Source organism: Phalacrocorax aristotelis, chromosome 10, assembly GCF_949628215.1.
Source record: "Phalacrocorax aristotelis chromosome 10, bGulAri2.1, whole genome shotgun sequence".
In the NCBI taxonomy this organism is placed as follows: Eukaryota; Metazoa; Chordata; class Aves; order Suliformes; family Phalacrocoracidae; genus Phalacrocorax; species Phalacrocorax aristotelis.
In genome coordinates, this window is record NC_134285.1 from 8,756,153 (window position 1) to 8,770,445 (window position 14,293).

The 14,293-nt window shown below is 40.8% G+C and overlaps 1 protein-coding gene across 1 annotated transcript; it reads right to left on the reverse strand.

The window, feature by feature from the left end:
- Nucleotides 1-947: 947 nt before the first annotated feature.
- On the reverse strand, nucleotides 948-6,125 carry SMIM10L3 (small integral membrane protein 10 like 3). Its single transcript, XM_075105045.1, has 2 exons — nucleotides 5,756-6,125; nucleotides 948-4,231 (listed from the first exon to the last, which is right to left on the reverse strand). Exons 1-2 carry the CDS (start codon nucleotides 5,939-5,941, stop codon nucleotides 4,211-4,213), a joined length of 207 nt encoding a protein of 68 aa, XP_074961146.1. The 5' UTR covers nucleotides 5,942-6,125; the 3' UTR covers nucleotides 948-4,210.
- Nucleotides 6,126-14,293: the final 8,168 nt, after the last annotated feature.

Consider the following 14,293-nt stretch of genomic DNA (forward strand, 5'->3'; position numbering starts at 1 on the left):
GCATAAGCATTCCAATATCATACTCTGGTAAAACACTGTTTATATACATGCAGAGCTCTGTGCACACACATTTAACTTCTTCAAAGCAGTCCACCATATAGTAAACTTCCACTCAAGTGTACATTTATGGGAAACTACCAGGCAATTCTCTAAATATTGAATATTTTCTTAACTTGTTTTCTAATGGCAGAAATAGAACTCTCTGCTTTCTAGTACAGAAAGGATCTGGACACTGATCAATGAAGTTTTAGAAAGCATGAATTGTTTAGTAGAACCCTGACACTTTGCTTAGAAATACCTCTTTCCAACACCAACATAACAGCAAGACGAGAGAGGAACTAGAAATAAGAAGGCAACTCCCGGTTCAGTATAAAGGCCCCTTACCCCCATTAAAACCATTATTCTTATAACAATCATCCATCTCAGCCCTAACAGCACATTTACTGAGAAAAGCAGCTTCCACATCTGGCTTACCGAAGCCACAAAACTCCATACAAACTGGTTCTTAGCTGAGACACCTTCCATCTTTTGAGATTAATTAATATCAAAACATTTGTAGGAAGAGAACAGTGGCCTGAATGATATACTGTTTGATTCATATAAAGTTTCAAAGGATTGCCATCCTTCTGGTGCACTCTTCTCCCACACACAGTAAAAGCCATTTAAGCATTGTCACTGCCAGTCAAACAATTCTATTAGTGCAAGAACAGTGCTTTCAATTTATGGCCTCCCCAAGCTTAAAGTGCAGTATATTACATGAGATTTTAACATACCAAACTATCCTTTATTCGAATTTCAGAAGGAATGTTCAAGTTAGAAAGTTACCTTTTAGGTTTTAAGCAATAAAATCCAAGGCAAAGTACATAAACTTATCTTAAAATGGAATAAATCCATTTATAGACATATTCTTTATATCTTATGTTCAATATACACACAATACAAAAAAATCCATTATTTTGCTTAGCTGTATTGTATCTGCATTTAAAGTGATCCTGTAATAAGTGATTAAAGGCCACTCGCTCAAATAAAAAGTTGCTTAAAACAGGACTGTATTAGCTGGACTGTGATACAAAACATGATTCAACATTTCAAGATTCCCTCCTGCATAAGCTCATCATTAGTAAAGAGATGACCCTTGGCACCCCTCTGTACACACATTTAAATTCTGATTTTGCTCATGTGTTGTCCTGCCCCCCCCTTCTTTTCCCTTTAAAATCACCATGAATAGGTACATTAAAAACTAGATTAATGCTTTTATGCCTTTAGCTACTCCTATTAACCTGACAATATCACCTACAAATTTTTTTTTTATATAACTATGGTTCTCTAAATATGTGGTTTCCAAATGATGTACAGCAGAGTAGAGAATCTTCCAGGCCAAACTGTTCAGCTGAACAGACAAGGTCTCAAGTAACAAGTACAGGTACAACTGTGGCAATCAACTCTTTAGCACTCGGTTGTGGATGCAGGATTGTGTTTATGTGCAACTTTAAAAAAAAAAGCTCACCATACAGGAAAAGGGTACTTCTTTACCTAGATAGCTAGTTGTAGAAATTAAGATGCAGTTGCACAATGTTTTCTTAGCAATCAAGCCAGCTTAAAAAGGCTCCAACCCCTCCCCACCTTCATTCCTCCACCCTCAGCTCTGCCAAGTACTTTTTTCTGAGTCAAGCCGTATGCAGACAACAGCTTAACACCATAACTCAAATAAGCCACAGACTTTTGGAGAAATATCTTTGTTTCTGGTGTTTTGGGGTTTCAGATCCACATCGCGTCAATCTTAATCCACAAACACTCGTGTTAATACCACTGCAAGGGTGATAAACTGCAGCAGCAGAGATGGGAACGAGTAGAATGAAAGGCTTTACTAAGAGGAAACTGCTGCTGTCAAAATAATTAATATGTAATCCATTATTATTTTGAGGTTTTTGGTAATTTTGTGACATGTAATCATATGGTCAAAAGTCTAGAAGTTAAACAAGAAATAAAAGTACACACCAGGGGAAAACTTATTTTCTAAATTAAAGTAAATGGCTTTTTATCTCTTCTAACACCCAGAAGAAAGAGCCAACCAATGCAGATAAAAACACAACATATCATTTAACATTAGAAGTAGCATATCTTACTTTCAGCACTCATATAAGGTTAAAAAGTCCAGCATTTCTCCCTATAACACTGATAACTGGCATCTCACCCTCATAATCAAGGATTTCTCTATACAAGAGTGCTAATGCCCAAATAAACACATTAGAAACTCTGCTGGCTTTCCAGGTGAATTCAGTTCAAAGTAAATGCAACATCACTTATTCTCTTCCCAAAATGAAGCTAGCTAGCAAGCAAAAGGATACTTGGTGTGTGAATCAGTGGCACAACTTTACTCTGCATTAAGTCCTCACTTTTAACTCAGAGCAAGGGGTGAGCTGAAAACACATCCTAACTCACCGTACCAATCCTCCCTCTTTAGGTAAGCCCCTAGAGCACATTAAGCCCACCTACACCAACTCTCTTGTTGAGAATTTTGGACACCAAGTTCAAACTTTGACCTATTGCACAATGAGTTTCCCCATCTAAGTGCCCACGGGAGCCTATTCCTGCGAATTCTTATTCACAAGCAGCCCTATTGATTCCAACATTCTTGCTCCATTCTTTGCCAAACCCCGTTGTCAGAAGTCTGTCCCAAAGCCAAAGTCAACAGGCCCAGAAGTTATTACTGTGCTTCAGTGATAACAATCACTTTTTCAAGGAAAGAAAACATTCTTTTAGAAAATCCTTTACAGTGTCTATTGTAGCACAATAAAACTCATGAGATACTGTTTCAGTTAGAGCAGAACCGTCCCTGAAAAGGAACACTGCTGAGAATTTTGCTGTATTGAAGATCACCCTCCCAACAGCTTTCTAATTCAAAGCGTTTTAAGGACTGATACATTAGCTACTGTTGGATTCAGAGCAGGAATTCAGTTCTACATGAAACAGTTTCATTGGAAATGATTGTAAATAGCAGCCAGGACACTCCGCTAATACAAACTGTAAAGAAAAAGGGTCCGTGCTAAACAATCACATTGGATTCTAGTCTAGTGTTAATGGCAGACCTGCAGAAGTCCCAGAGAGTTTTGAGATTAAGTTCCTCCACTCAGATGCAGATACTCCTTACGAAAAAGTCCCTGTTATTCGAACAGCTAGTTTTATTAGCAATTACACAAGTATAATTTTTACTTTAGCTGTCTGCTTCTCACTAAAACCTCAACTGTAACCTTGCCTCTTTTATTTAGTCAACTAAGTTCCTACTAATGTTAAAAATAGTAATTGTTAAAATCTTAGTACTTTTTTACCTTCACTACAGCATAACAGAGACCTGCTAGTGCAAAAGCTAGCACAGAAATCACTAGCTGCATGATATGAAAATTATTAGTCAGATATTGTATATTTGAAAGCATTTGCTTGTATCCAAGCGTTTGCTGTGAAGATACAAGGTTTAAGTAACAAAGAAAAAAAAATGGTTTCTGGTTGTTTGAGAGTCCCAAAGCATATTCATTCAGTGAGGCAACTGGAATAGAAGAGAGACCAGGAAGTCCATCGAGCTCCAGCTCTTTAAGAAACACAAGCTGCAATTCATTCTCTTTGCTGCTGCTCATTTCTAATGCCAGAAACTGATGGGTTTTATTATACCACAAATTTCCCAGCCAGAAGTGTGCAAAACATGCAAAGTTGTCTCCTGGGCAGCATGAGCTGAAGTCTCCAGCAAAACTACGAGCTTTCTCCAGCCAGACCATTACTGAAATACTATTAATGCAATGAGAAACCCTATCAAGACTGTCTTTCCCAGAAGAAAAATGCAGATGAAATGAATCCTTCCAAGGAGCAGCTGCACTTGAGTTCCTCCCTGCTGATTCACTCAAACTCAGAGGCATTTCCTTGCCAATCGAAGGCAGAGGTATAGTATTAAAGAGAGAACAATTCCTGGTGTTAAAATAAAATAATTCTTGTAAACTGCTACTATGACTTTGAGAATTGTTCAACGCAGAATGTACGTGCATCAGGTGAGCTGCTGCCTCGTGATGATCTGGGCCACTGTCATATACTCGTTTCTGGTTTAAATCTTCTTTCTTCATAGTGCTAGAGAAGATGAGCACAGCCTTGCTGTTTTCCAACAGGCTGGATTTGAAGGACAGCGTGACTGACTCTAGTTGCAGCATACAGTGCAAGCCACACGTCAGTGGATCTCAATATGGACCTAAAGAGAAAGAACACAGAAAGTTATTACACTAATATCCCAGTTTCTCAGTGCCCAATGTATAGAATTATAATTTTTTTAAAAATCTTTAACATAAAGAAAAAGCATAACCCAACTGCAGAAAGTAACAGCAGACCAAACAGACAAGTCTCTCTACAGGCTGCCTGAGCTCATCCAAAGGGGCAGGAATCATGCCCAAATATGAACCTTCTTCTGTAGTTTGGGTTTAATCTGCTACAAACTCTTTTGGTAACAGGCATCAAAGTGAGTCAGTAAATGAGCAGCTAGAGGGATTCACTACCTAACAGTCCCACTCACCTTAACCAATAGAAATGCAGATTGTAACTGATGAGAGGCTTAACATTAAAGGCAAATATTAATCTTCCTGTAAACAGAATTGCATGCTGAAATCGGGCACGCAACACTGGAAATCAACAACGTACTGCGCACAGTCCCTGCAAGGGAACTGGTCAGACTGGCTGCACCAGCATAGTTAGAAGATATTAGTTATACTGTAGTCCAGTGACCAGCTGGTGTTGTTACAAGAGAACTATTACATGCCAACACAGATAACAAGCGCAGGCAAGGCGTTTTTAGCCACCAAGGTTACCAAGCTACGTGTACAGCTCCTGCCCACGTGGCTCAATTTCAAGCTTCAGAACTGTAGGACGTGTCCCACAAATAAAAATATGAGACGCCACATTTTGACCTCTTCTCAATTCAACTTACCTTTTACAAGTCACAAACCACAACCAGATTTGTCTTTCAGCACTTGGCCACTAGCCAGACATCAAAACTTTCATGACAGATGTGTTTATGGGGAGAAAGAAAGCATCCAGTCTTTGGCTAGAGCAGATATTTGTTGTGATAATCCGTAGCTTGCTTCTGTTGCCAGTTAAGTTAAAAAGTAAAGCTTTAATTTAATCACAAAACCAATTAAACTTCAACCCTACAAAGAGCGAGGGCTGCTAATATCTCTAGGTCAAAGCTGTTTTGGGGAGTTCCACATTTTGTAGAAACAGGCTCAAAACAGGAGAGACGCAAATTTAATTCGAATTGTCATTTTCATGCAGTGACATTATTTAAGGCTACCTCTACATTTTCCCTGCTACAATTGTTCTTGACTTCGAAAAAACCCAATATACTGATAGAAGAAATTATTTTATTAGCTCTTTACAGAGTGTCAGGCGCGTACTGTCTGTCTTAAAGTCAAGTACAGCTTAGTAACGCGAGTAAACTGGAGACACGGCAGCGGCACGCTCGCTGCGAACGCCCGGCACAGGCAGCGTAACGGGGCAGGCCGAGGCGAGCCTCCGGCCCTAACGGCACCGCTACGCAGCCCAGCCGGCACACGAGAGCGCGACGGGCTCCCGCCGCCAGGCCGGGGGACGCGTCCCCTTCGTCAGGGCAGGCGACAGCGGCCGCCGAGCCGCCACCTGCGGGGCTGGGCGGCACCGCCGGGCCGAGCCCCGGGACACACACCAGCCCCACTGGGGCCCCGCCACCCCCCGCCCCGCCGCCCACCTGCAGCCGCACGTTGAGCATCATGGAGGCGACGATGTAGAGGTAGGGGAAGTTGATGCGGAGCTTCCAGGCCAGGTCGAAGAAGATGAGGAGGGTCCTGGTCAGCCCCTTGCAGAACACCCCGTAGGAGCGGGCCGCGGCCGACTGAGAGAGCCTGGCAGCCAGGGCGGACAGAACCGCCGCCATATGCCCCCGGGCCCCGCGGCCGCCCCCGCCCGGCGCCGGGTGTCGCCAGCGGGGAGGAGCCCCTCCGCCGGAGGCGCGCAGCCCTGCGTCACCCTGACGCCCTACGCCGGGGCGCCTCGCGCGGCGCTGCCGCAGCGCCGTGACGCGCCAGACCGCCCCGCTCGCCAGACCGCCCCGCTCGCCTCGCGCCACTGCGCATGCCCGCAGGAGTAGGGCGGGACCGGGCGGGGCGCAGCGAGGAGGGTGCTGGCAGCGGCCGCGGCGGCGGGGCTTTCGCTCCTCCCTCACGGCCCTCTGGGTCTCGCTCGGTGCTTCTGTCGGCGCCGCCCTCGCCTTCACCGCCTTCGGCGCTGCCGCGGCCCGTCGGCCTCCCTTACTCGCCGAGGCCCCGTCTTTCGGGCGTTGAAATGGCTCCTCCAGCCTGCGGACTGTTTCTGCGATTCCTAAAATCTGTTTCCAGTCGAGCTAGCCCCCCTCAGCTGGGGAGGAGAAGCCTGAGGGCTTGGCCCGGGTGTGTGCTCTAGCCTTCTCAATAAAATAATCCTCGGGCCATCAATATTGATAATGATTTCTGGGTTTGGGTGGGGGCTTTTGTAATTTTGTTCTGTTGTTTATGCAGTTGGGTGGCCCATTCTGCAAGCCAACTGCTTCCACAAGGAAATACTTCCTATGCTTTTCAAGCCAATTCTTAACATCATTTTGAATTTAAAATGCAGTGTTCAAATACAGGTTACACCTAAGATTTCCAAAACATTTTGCCAACATTTCCTAAGAAGCTCTTGGAGATAAATTATCATCATGACACTTGCTTTGCAGGTAGGGGAAAATGCCCCAAAAGCTGAATACGTAACCAATGTCATTTATGAAGAGCGCCCTTTTTTCCTCCAGAACTGTTCTGTACAGTTTCCATTCAATCAACTTTTAGTAACTGTAAAACAAAACAGAAAAATCAATATCTTGATCTCAAGTCCTTGTAAAATACTATTTTATTGCCACAGAATAATGCTGCTGCACAGAGAAAGAATAATTCCAGAACAAAACTGGAAACCTTCCCAGGTTTATTTGCAATCCCTTTGTAATCCATTAGTTACATAATAGAAAATACCTGGAAAACCCTGTGTGTGTCTGGAAACTGAACCGTTCAGTTAAGGAAACTGCAGGCACTAGCTGGTGCACTCAGGAGTGGGACTGCTTTAAGGACACATGGTGCTGTGGGTGTCAGGGGTGAGGAGAGGCATTGCTGGCCCCTCCAGCCTGACCTGCGGCTGCCCTGGGCTCCCAAGGGGTAGAGCATGGTTTTAAACGGCAGAACCAGTGAGTGGAGCTGTCCTTAATGCAATTTTTAAACCCGTACAGCCTCTGAACAGACCAGAAAGAATCCCTTTAGATCTCTGGCCTTTAGATAGCCCCTTCCTAGCATAGAAATCCCTGATCTTCTTCCTTCAAACCTAGTTCTCCAACTCCAGACAGCTGCAGGTCACTGCCGTCTTCTAAGTAGATCTGACTGAATTTCAGGCTGTGGAGTAAAACATTGTCTCAGAGTTAAGATTATGCTACTGACTCTTACAAAGCAAAACACCATTCATTCAGATCAAAAAAGGTCACAAAGAAAAGGTATCTTCCAACCTACCTTCTCAGGAACTTGTTAATCTCCCACAGGGCATTCTAGCAGATTCAAAGCTCTTTGGACCCCTCTTTAGCCACAGACTTCTGTCAGTTCTTTAATCAAAGATGAATGATCCTCTCTGAGGCCAGGATTGATCTGTCTCCAATTTAATATCTTCTGTGCGCCTGGCTGTCTTGAGCCTACCTGTACTATTCCAAAGAGAAAATTTCACAGGACTTGTTACCTGCACTGTTTTCATTTTGGGAAACTTGAAATAATAGCCCTCACTCTCCCCATCACTTCATTCAAAAAGTATCCTTTGGGTTATTATTACAGCAAGCCATGCAAAAAAAAAAAGGCAGGAGCCTGAAGTTATGTTATCCATTAAGTTCATGCAATGGCTTCTGATTTCACAGTATCTTAACCCCTGTCGCAAAGTTTTCCAAAGGCAGGTATAGTGCTTCTGCACGCAGGAAAGGAGCACACACCACAGTGGTTTTACCGCTGTGCAGTGTGTGGTAATCCCGTCCTCCCTTCTGTGTCAGCTCAGCACGCCTGGTTTGTGAAGACAGTGCTGTATCTTTTTTCCTGCTCATCTGAAGTTTGTAATAACCTTGTGAGTACTGGAGGCACAGGAACTGAGATGTTCCAGACCCTAAGCTGGAATTCCAAGGTAATTAAAATTCCTTATCATCTCCGTTACATACCTTACACATACTGAGACCATCTTCTCAACAGCTAAACACAAATGTGATTTAGCTGCCATGGGACATTTAGCAGCTTTCCATGATTGAATTAGAATGCAATGTCATACACAAAGGTTAAATCAGGAAGCTGATTAACTTTTATATTTATTAGTAGATATCTGCCAGATTCTCATTAGTTCTGGCTCATGTTGCTCATGGAAACAGATGTGACACAGTATCAATTTAAAAATCTTGATTAACTGTAAATTACTTTTTACACTAAAATAGAAAACATAATTAATACACTAGTTCATAATAACAAGTTAGTATCCGTATTGACTTGGATCTAATTATTTAATTGAATAATGAGATTAATAAAACACTCTTAGCTTTCCAACAAAGAAAGTAGCGGATAGTGCAATTGAATACCAATTGAAGAGATTTGCCAAGTTTTGTCACATCAGGATTTGGAAATCACCTAGTTGTTTTGAGAGTGAAACTAAACCTCAAAACCATGCCACACTTCCTCCTTTTATTTTAGCTCTGTCATGTTGGTAAAATCCTTTTCAATTTAGCTAGAACACTGATTACTTTAATATACAAAAGTTCAAAACTATTGACATGCACTTTGTGGCTGATGGCTGCAGAGATCATTTTCCCTTACTTTAATGCCATCATCCCATTTCTGCTTCCTAACCCTGAGTCATCTTTCTCTGTTGCATCAGACAAGCGCATCCTTATCTTCTCAAGCCTTTTCATGTTTGATTTTGTTTTACCTAAAATTTCTTCTCAGGTATTCAAATATTCCTCTATTCAAAGAGAAAATGTTGTTAGCCAGTGTTACTGACTTGTTATATTTTCAAAATGTCCTCTTAAGCTTTCTCAGCATATATCCATTCTATTCAGTAGTTGTTTCTCATAGGATTATGCAAAGATTCCTCTTATTCTCTTTCAGGGCTCTTAACTTAGCATATTTCCAAAAGAATTTAAAATTAGGCCCTTGCCGTGCCTACCACATAGACCAATATTATCTGATTGCAGTCCCCTGTTAAACTAGATGTGTCTACCCCCTGCTTGGGATAGGCCTCTCTTGGGAAGGGGCCTGTCTGTGCTCTGGAGCGTGACACAGAGCAAGCCTTAGGTTTGAGATCAGGTCTCCAGGGCTCTCTGTAAGAACCAATAACAACACAGATAAACTATGAACACCTAGTATTCAAATGAGACAGAGTTTAGCATTATTTATGCTTACGGTTCTTTCCTTCTGGTACCTTTTAATATCCATTGCTACGTATGCAAAAATTGCATTAAATGATTGATCAAATGATTGCAAAAGACTGAGATCTTAAGAGAAAATTGAAAAAGGGAAAAGTAAATTATTTTAAACAATAAAACATTTTGTTCTCTTTGGTTCCTGTGATCTTCTGTACTTTATTTTAGACTGAAAGTTCAGTTTAAAAAAAAGCCAGATGGTTCCTAACAAGCCCCTTCTTGTGAGTGGGTTTTTTTAGGACTGCAAAGAAACTTGACAACAGCTCTGGTAGCCTGTCTGTTGATGCCATGCTTTCCTTCCCCGGCAGCAATCTGCTTTGGCGCTCTGGAATCCCAGGCGCCACTCAGAGAGTTTATTGTCCCTGGTGACAAAAGCATTCAGTTTACTCTTTTGGTTTGTGATGACATCAAGCTTAAAGCCCCCTCTCTCCAAAATCTTTCAGAAAATTACATGCACAACACACCATGGATTCTAACAACACAGTGTTGGCAAGCTACAGTTAGGTACGTGGGAGGCTACCAACAACATGACCAACTCTTGCAGAAGCTGTGTGTTATTATGCAGTGTTGCACACAGCTTGCACTGAGGAGCGTCAGTACTTCAACAAGGGCAATACTAAAAAGGCACAAAACCTCACTGGAACAGGTATTTTTAATCAGTTTAATAAAGGCAGGGTCTAACATTACATCAAAATGCTTAGCTGCCAGAAGTAGGCAGAAATGCCAGTCACCCAACTGCATCTCTTTGTAAAACAGAAAGAAGGTGATTGACCTCTAACCATTAACCTAGCTTCTTTTGCAAACAGGACAATTTTGTAATTTTGAATATTTAGGAAATGGAGAATAAATAAAACCTCTTATTTTGGAAAGTCTTCCTCGCAGAAACTGTTACTTAGCAACTTATCAGCATATAATCATTGGGGAAAAAACCCGTAAGTTTTTCCTACAATTTCTATATTCTATTTATGCTAAAATTGTGTACTTAATTATGATATTTATTCCTCTTATAAGTTCTTCAGGACCTCTACAAATGGTTCCAGTGAGGAATAGATTCCAGAATATATAATCACTTTTTGACAATTCTTATTTCTGTAACAAATGTACAATTCTGTTCCGAATGCTGACCATGCTATATGAGGAACCACTGTCTTTCATTTCTGGCTTTGATCCAATGTGATTTTTGAAGCTGTCTGGTTATTGTCTTGCTTTCCACTCCAAGAGGAGTTGTTAGCTGGGATGTGAGTCACAGCTGTGCAGCATGAGAGAGGGAAGTAGGCTTCTTACCACTCCATCTGGCCTCAGGCAAACTGACCGCAGAAGAGTTGGCCCTTTCAGGTCCTAGCTCTACTAAAGTCCATAAGCATGTCTGCAAGCCTGGAGCAAAAGAAGCACTAAATCTTTCTAAGAAAGTGGCCAGGTCAAAGCTTGTAGCCTTTGGTCTTTATGAATGTGAAAAATGATTGGACAGTGGAAGGCAGAAAAAATAGTAATACTGAATGGGCTTATGTGATGGTTAAACCTTGATCTTAATATTTTAAAGCTAATTTCTGTTAAATGCTTGATATCAAGACTGGTGGAAGTTGTGGGGAACCTGCAGCTTACACGTCTGTGTACGTCAGCAATACCTCACCTCAGGGCATGATGTGATGCTTACCATTATAAAAAGGTTTATTCCCATATTTCTGCTGAGGGAGTTACAGTGATAAAGAAACTGAAGTGACACAGAGAAGGCTCAGGTCCTTGTTTACAAATATATAATGATGTCTCTATTCCAGAACACCATATACAGGGATCACTGTATATAGTCCTGCTGCCTTCAACAACAGTTCTCACTGTAGTAAGCACTGTCTGTTACTGCTTGCTAAACCTGAGGGTAGACATAAGTGAATGCAAAGCCTTATGTGGTTTTTATAACTGAAACTCTTGACAGAAGAGATATTTGTCAGAAGCTACCTAAAAAAATACAGGACTTGTTTCTGTTGTATACATATACCAGCTAAATCATCTATGCTAATACCATGTGAATGTGATGCATTTATTTTACAATGCTTCATTATTAATGTAGAGATATACTAACACTTTATTTTCATGCTCCTTTAACCAGTTCTCTCTGATGCAGCCAATGCTGACATTTAAAAGTTATGGTTCCTTTTTTATTGCTGGCTTTGGTTCCTCTAGAGCAGACTGAGCACTATATTTGAACAGCGAACATATCACATGCTAGTACAGTTTGTTTTTCAACACTCAGGAGACTAATCATGCCAAAAATGTCTGCCTGGAATATCAAGAAATTGCGGACCATTACTTGTGGATTATTCAATCCTTTTCTAACATTAATTTTATGTCACGGTATCTCCCCACCTTCAGAGAAGATACTCTGAATTTCCTCCACAGCAATAGTGTCACTTTCTTAATTAACACTCCCTGTGTACTCTATCGGCTTGACAAAGACACATAACCAAATAATTCAAAGATCATTAAGCAAAAAAACTTCAGAATCTCAGGCAGCTGTGTTAGGTGTGGATCTTTAAGTGCTAGCTACTCTCCAAAAAGCTTGAATAAGTATTACTTTCCTAATTGAAAAGTGGGAAGGCAGAGGGGCTCTGTGCATGACAGGCCACAAAGGCAGATAACACCACAGGTGGAACTAGAGTCCAGGAAAGAATTTTGGATGCCTAGTGCTATGCATTAAGATTTCTTTCTACCAGTTGCTATATCCCTAATACCACATCACTAATCACCTGACTTTTACCACCAACCCTAACTAGGATAAAATCAAGCCTTAAGTACGATTTTTAAAGACAATTCTCTTAGCTATTTTAAGATGAAAAAGCTTCTGGAAACCCCATGTTTTTCTCCAGTAAGAGAAATCTCTCTTCAGTTGTTTTGGGTGGGTTTTTTTTCTTCTGATTTTAATACAAACATCTAAAGAGAGAAGAGTGCAATATGCTGAAAACCTTATTCCACCTTCCAACACTTTGTGATACGCCTTTGCTTCACGTAAAATTGGCTCTTGCACTTCAGACCAACCCCTGGTTTCAAGTGGCTGTGAATTACAATTACAGCTTTTCACCCCTTAAACAGTTTTTACACTGTGGGTAGGGACAAAGTTTCACCTTTGGCCTAGATAGGGTAGCACGTTGTTTCCTGAAGGCAACTGAACAGAAACGGCGTCAGCAGGAAGTGTCATCTAGGAGGAAGAGAATACATCTATGAATCACTCCTAGGTGTTGTGTTTGTTTCACTGACGTGTTTCCCTGTATGTACAACGTGTATACTGTATTTCTTTACTTCTCTGTGCATTTGTTTGTGGCTTTATTAATGAACTAACACGTTGAAGAACACAGTAATGGTTTGGGATGAAAGATACTATAAAAGTGCAAATAATTATTGTCTCTGTAATGCTGATAGTCTGTGTCATGGTGAGTAGAACTTTCCAGTATTGCATCAGCATGATTGCCCTGCCACTCCCCATCCACAAAGGAGAATAATCCTCCTTCAGTGCCAGCACATACACAATACACACATTCAGACAGTGTCCGAAACAATTTTAAACAATTATTTCCTCTCGACGTCTAAGAAAAAGACTTTAAACAATTGTAATGGATGAGAGAGGGTAAGGTGACAGATTGTGGAACAATATTAGGACTGATCTAAGCCTCAACTTAATGATTCATGATCTTATCAGAGTTATGGAAAGATTTACAATTGGTTATTGTTACTGCCGTTCACTATTTTCTTTTCACATACTCCTCTGTGTAGTGCATTTGTAACTCTTCCATGTACAACTCAACGCTGCAGCGGTATCTATCAAACTGATAATTTTTCTATTAGGTAGTTTGTTATTAACTTCTCACTCCTTTGGCCTGTCTTTCATACTGTTCTCTAAGTTTCTTTCTTTTTGTCAGACTAGTGTTTCAATATGTTCCCTATGTCAGTCTCTCTTTTAATTCTCAGGGAAAGAAATGTACCTGCAGAGAGTGTGAAGCATTTGTAGCACCATGTAAGTTATTTGTTTCTCTTTAAGAGCAAATACACTACATATTAGTTAAACAAAAAAGATGCAAGAAGAAAGTAAAATGTAGCTGAACTGTAGTAAGTTTAATAATAGAATAATTAACATATCACATACTCTGAGGAGCATACACGTAAGTAACAATTTGTCTTCCAGGGCAAATGAATAACAGTTACCTTAAGAGAGATATCAATTAAGATTTGTAATGCAAAATTTTGAACAATTCCAAAAGGCTAATTTTTATCGTAATTGAGGAAATAAAGATTTGCAAACATGTGGGAGAAAAATGGTATAAATCTGTTACCATCATCACCTATCCAAACTGTAATATTGTTTTTAATAACTAACAGTAAAAATTTTTGTAGGTATTTTCTAATGTTGGCAGTTATATACCCAATTGGGCCTAAAATTGTGAAGTTAAAACATATTCAAAGCATACTGTGTTTTAAGTATTTTTTTGACAATGCAAAACAATTGATCCCAAAAGAATAGGATGGAGGAGCACTGAAAACAACATATATAAAAAGACATTGCTTGTCTCATGACAGGATCATAAAAGCAATTTGTGCTGATATGTTTTCTCTATTATAGCCTTCATCCTTGTCTTTGTATGCTATTTTGTAACAATACTCTAAATTTTGTTGTACCTCTTTTTCATGTAGAAAAATCTAATCATCCATCTGGTTTACACTGGATAAAAAAGAACCAGTGGGCAAACAGGTTGCTGGTGAGAAAATCAGAAGCAGTTTTACATGTCAGTTGAATCTCCACATGTT

What these genes read in the sequence shown, in the direction of transcription:
- SMIM10L3 (XM_075105045.1), bottom strand. Translation starts at nt 5,941, where the DNA reads ATGGCGGCGGTTCTGTCCGCCCTGGCTGCCAGGCTCTCTCAGTCGGCC. An exon ending in TGCTCAACGTGCGGCTGCAG is followed by an intron (nt 4,232 to 5,755) that starts GTGGGCGGCGGG and finishes CTTTCTCTTTAG; the next exon opens with GTCCATATTGAGATCCACTG.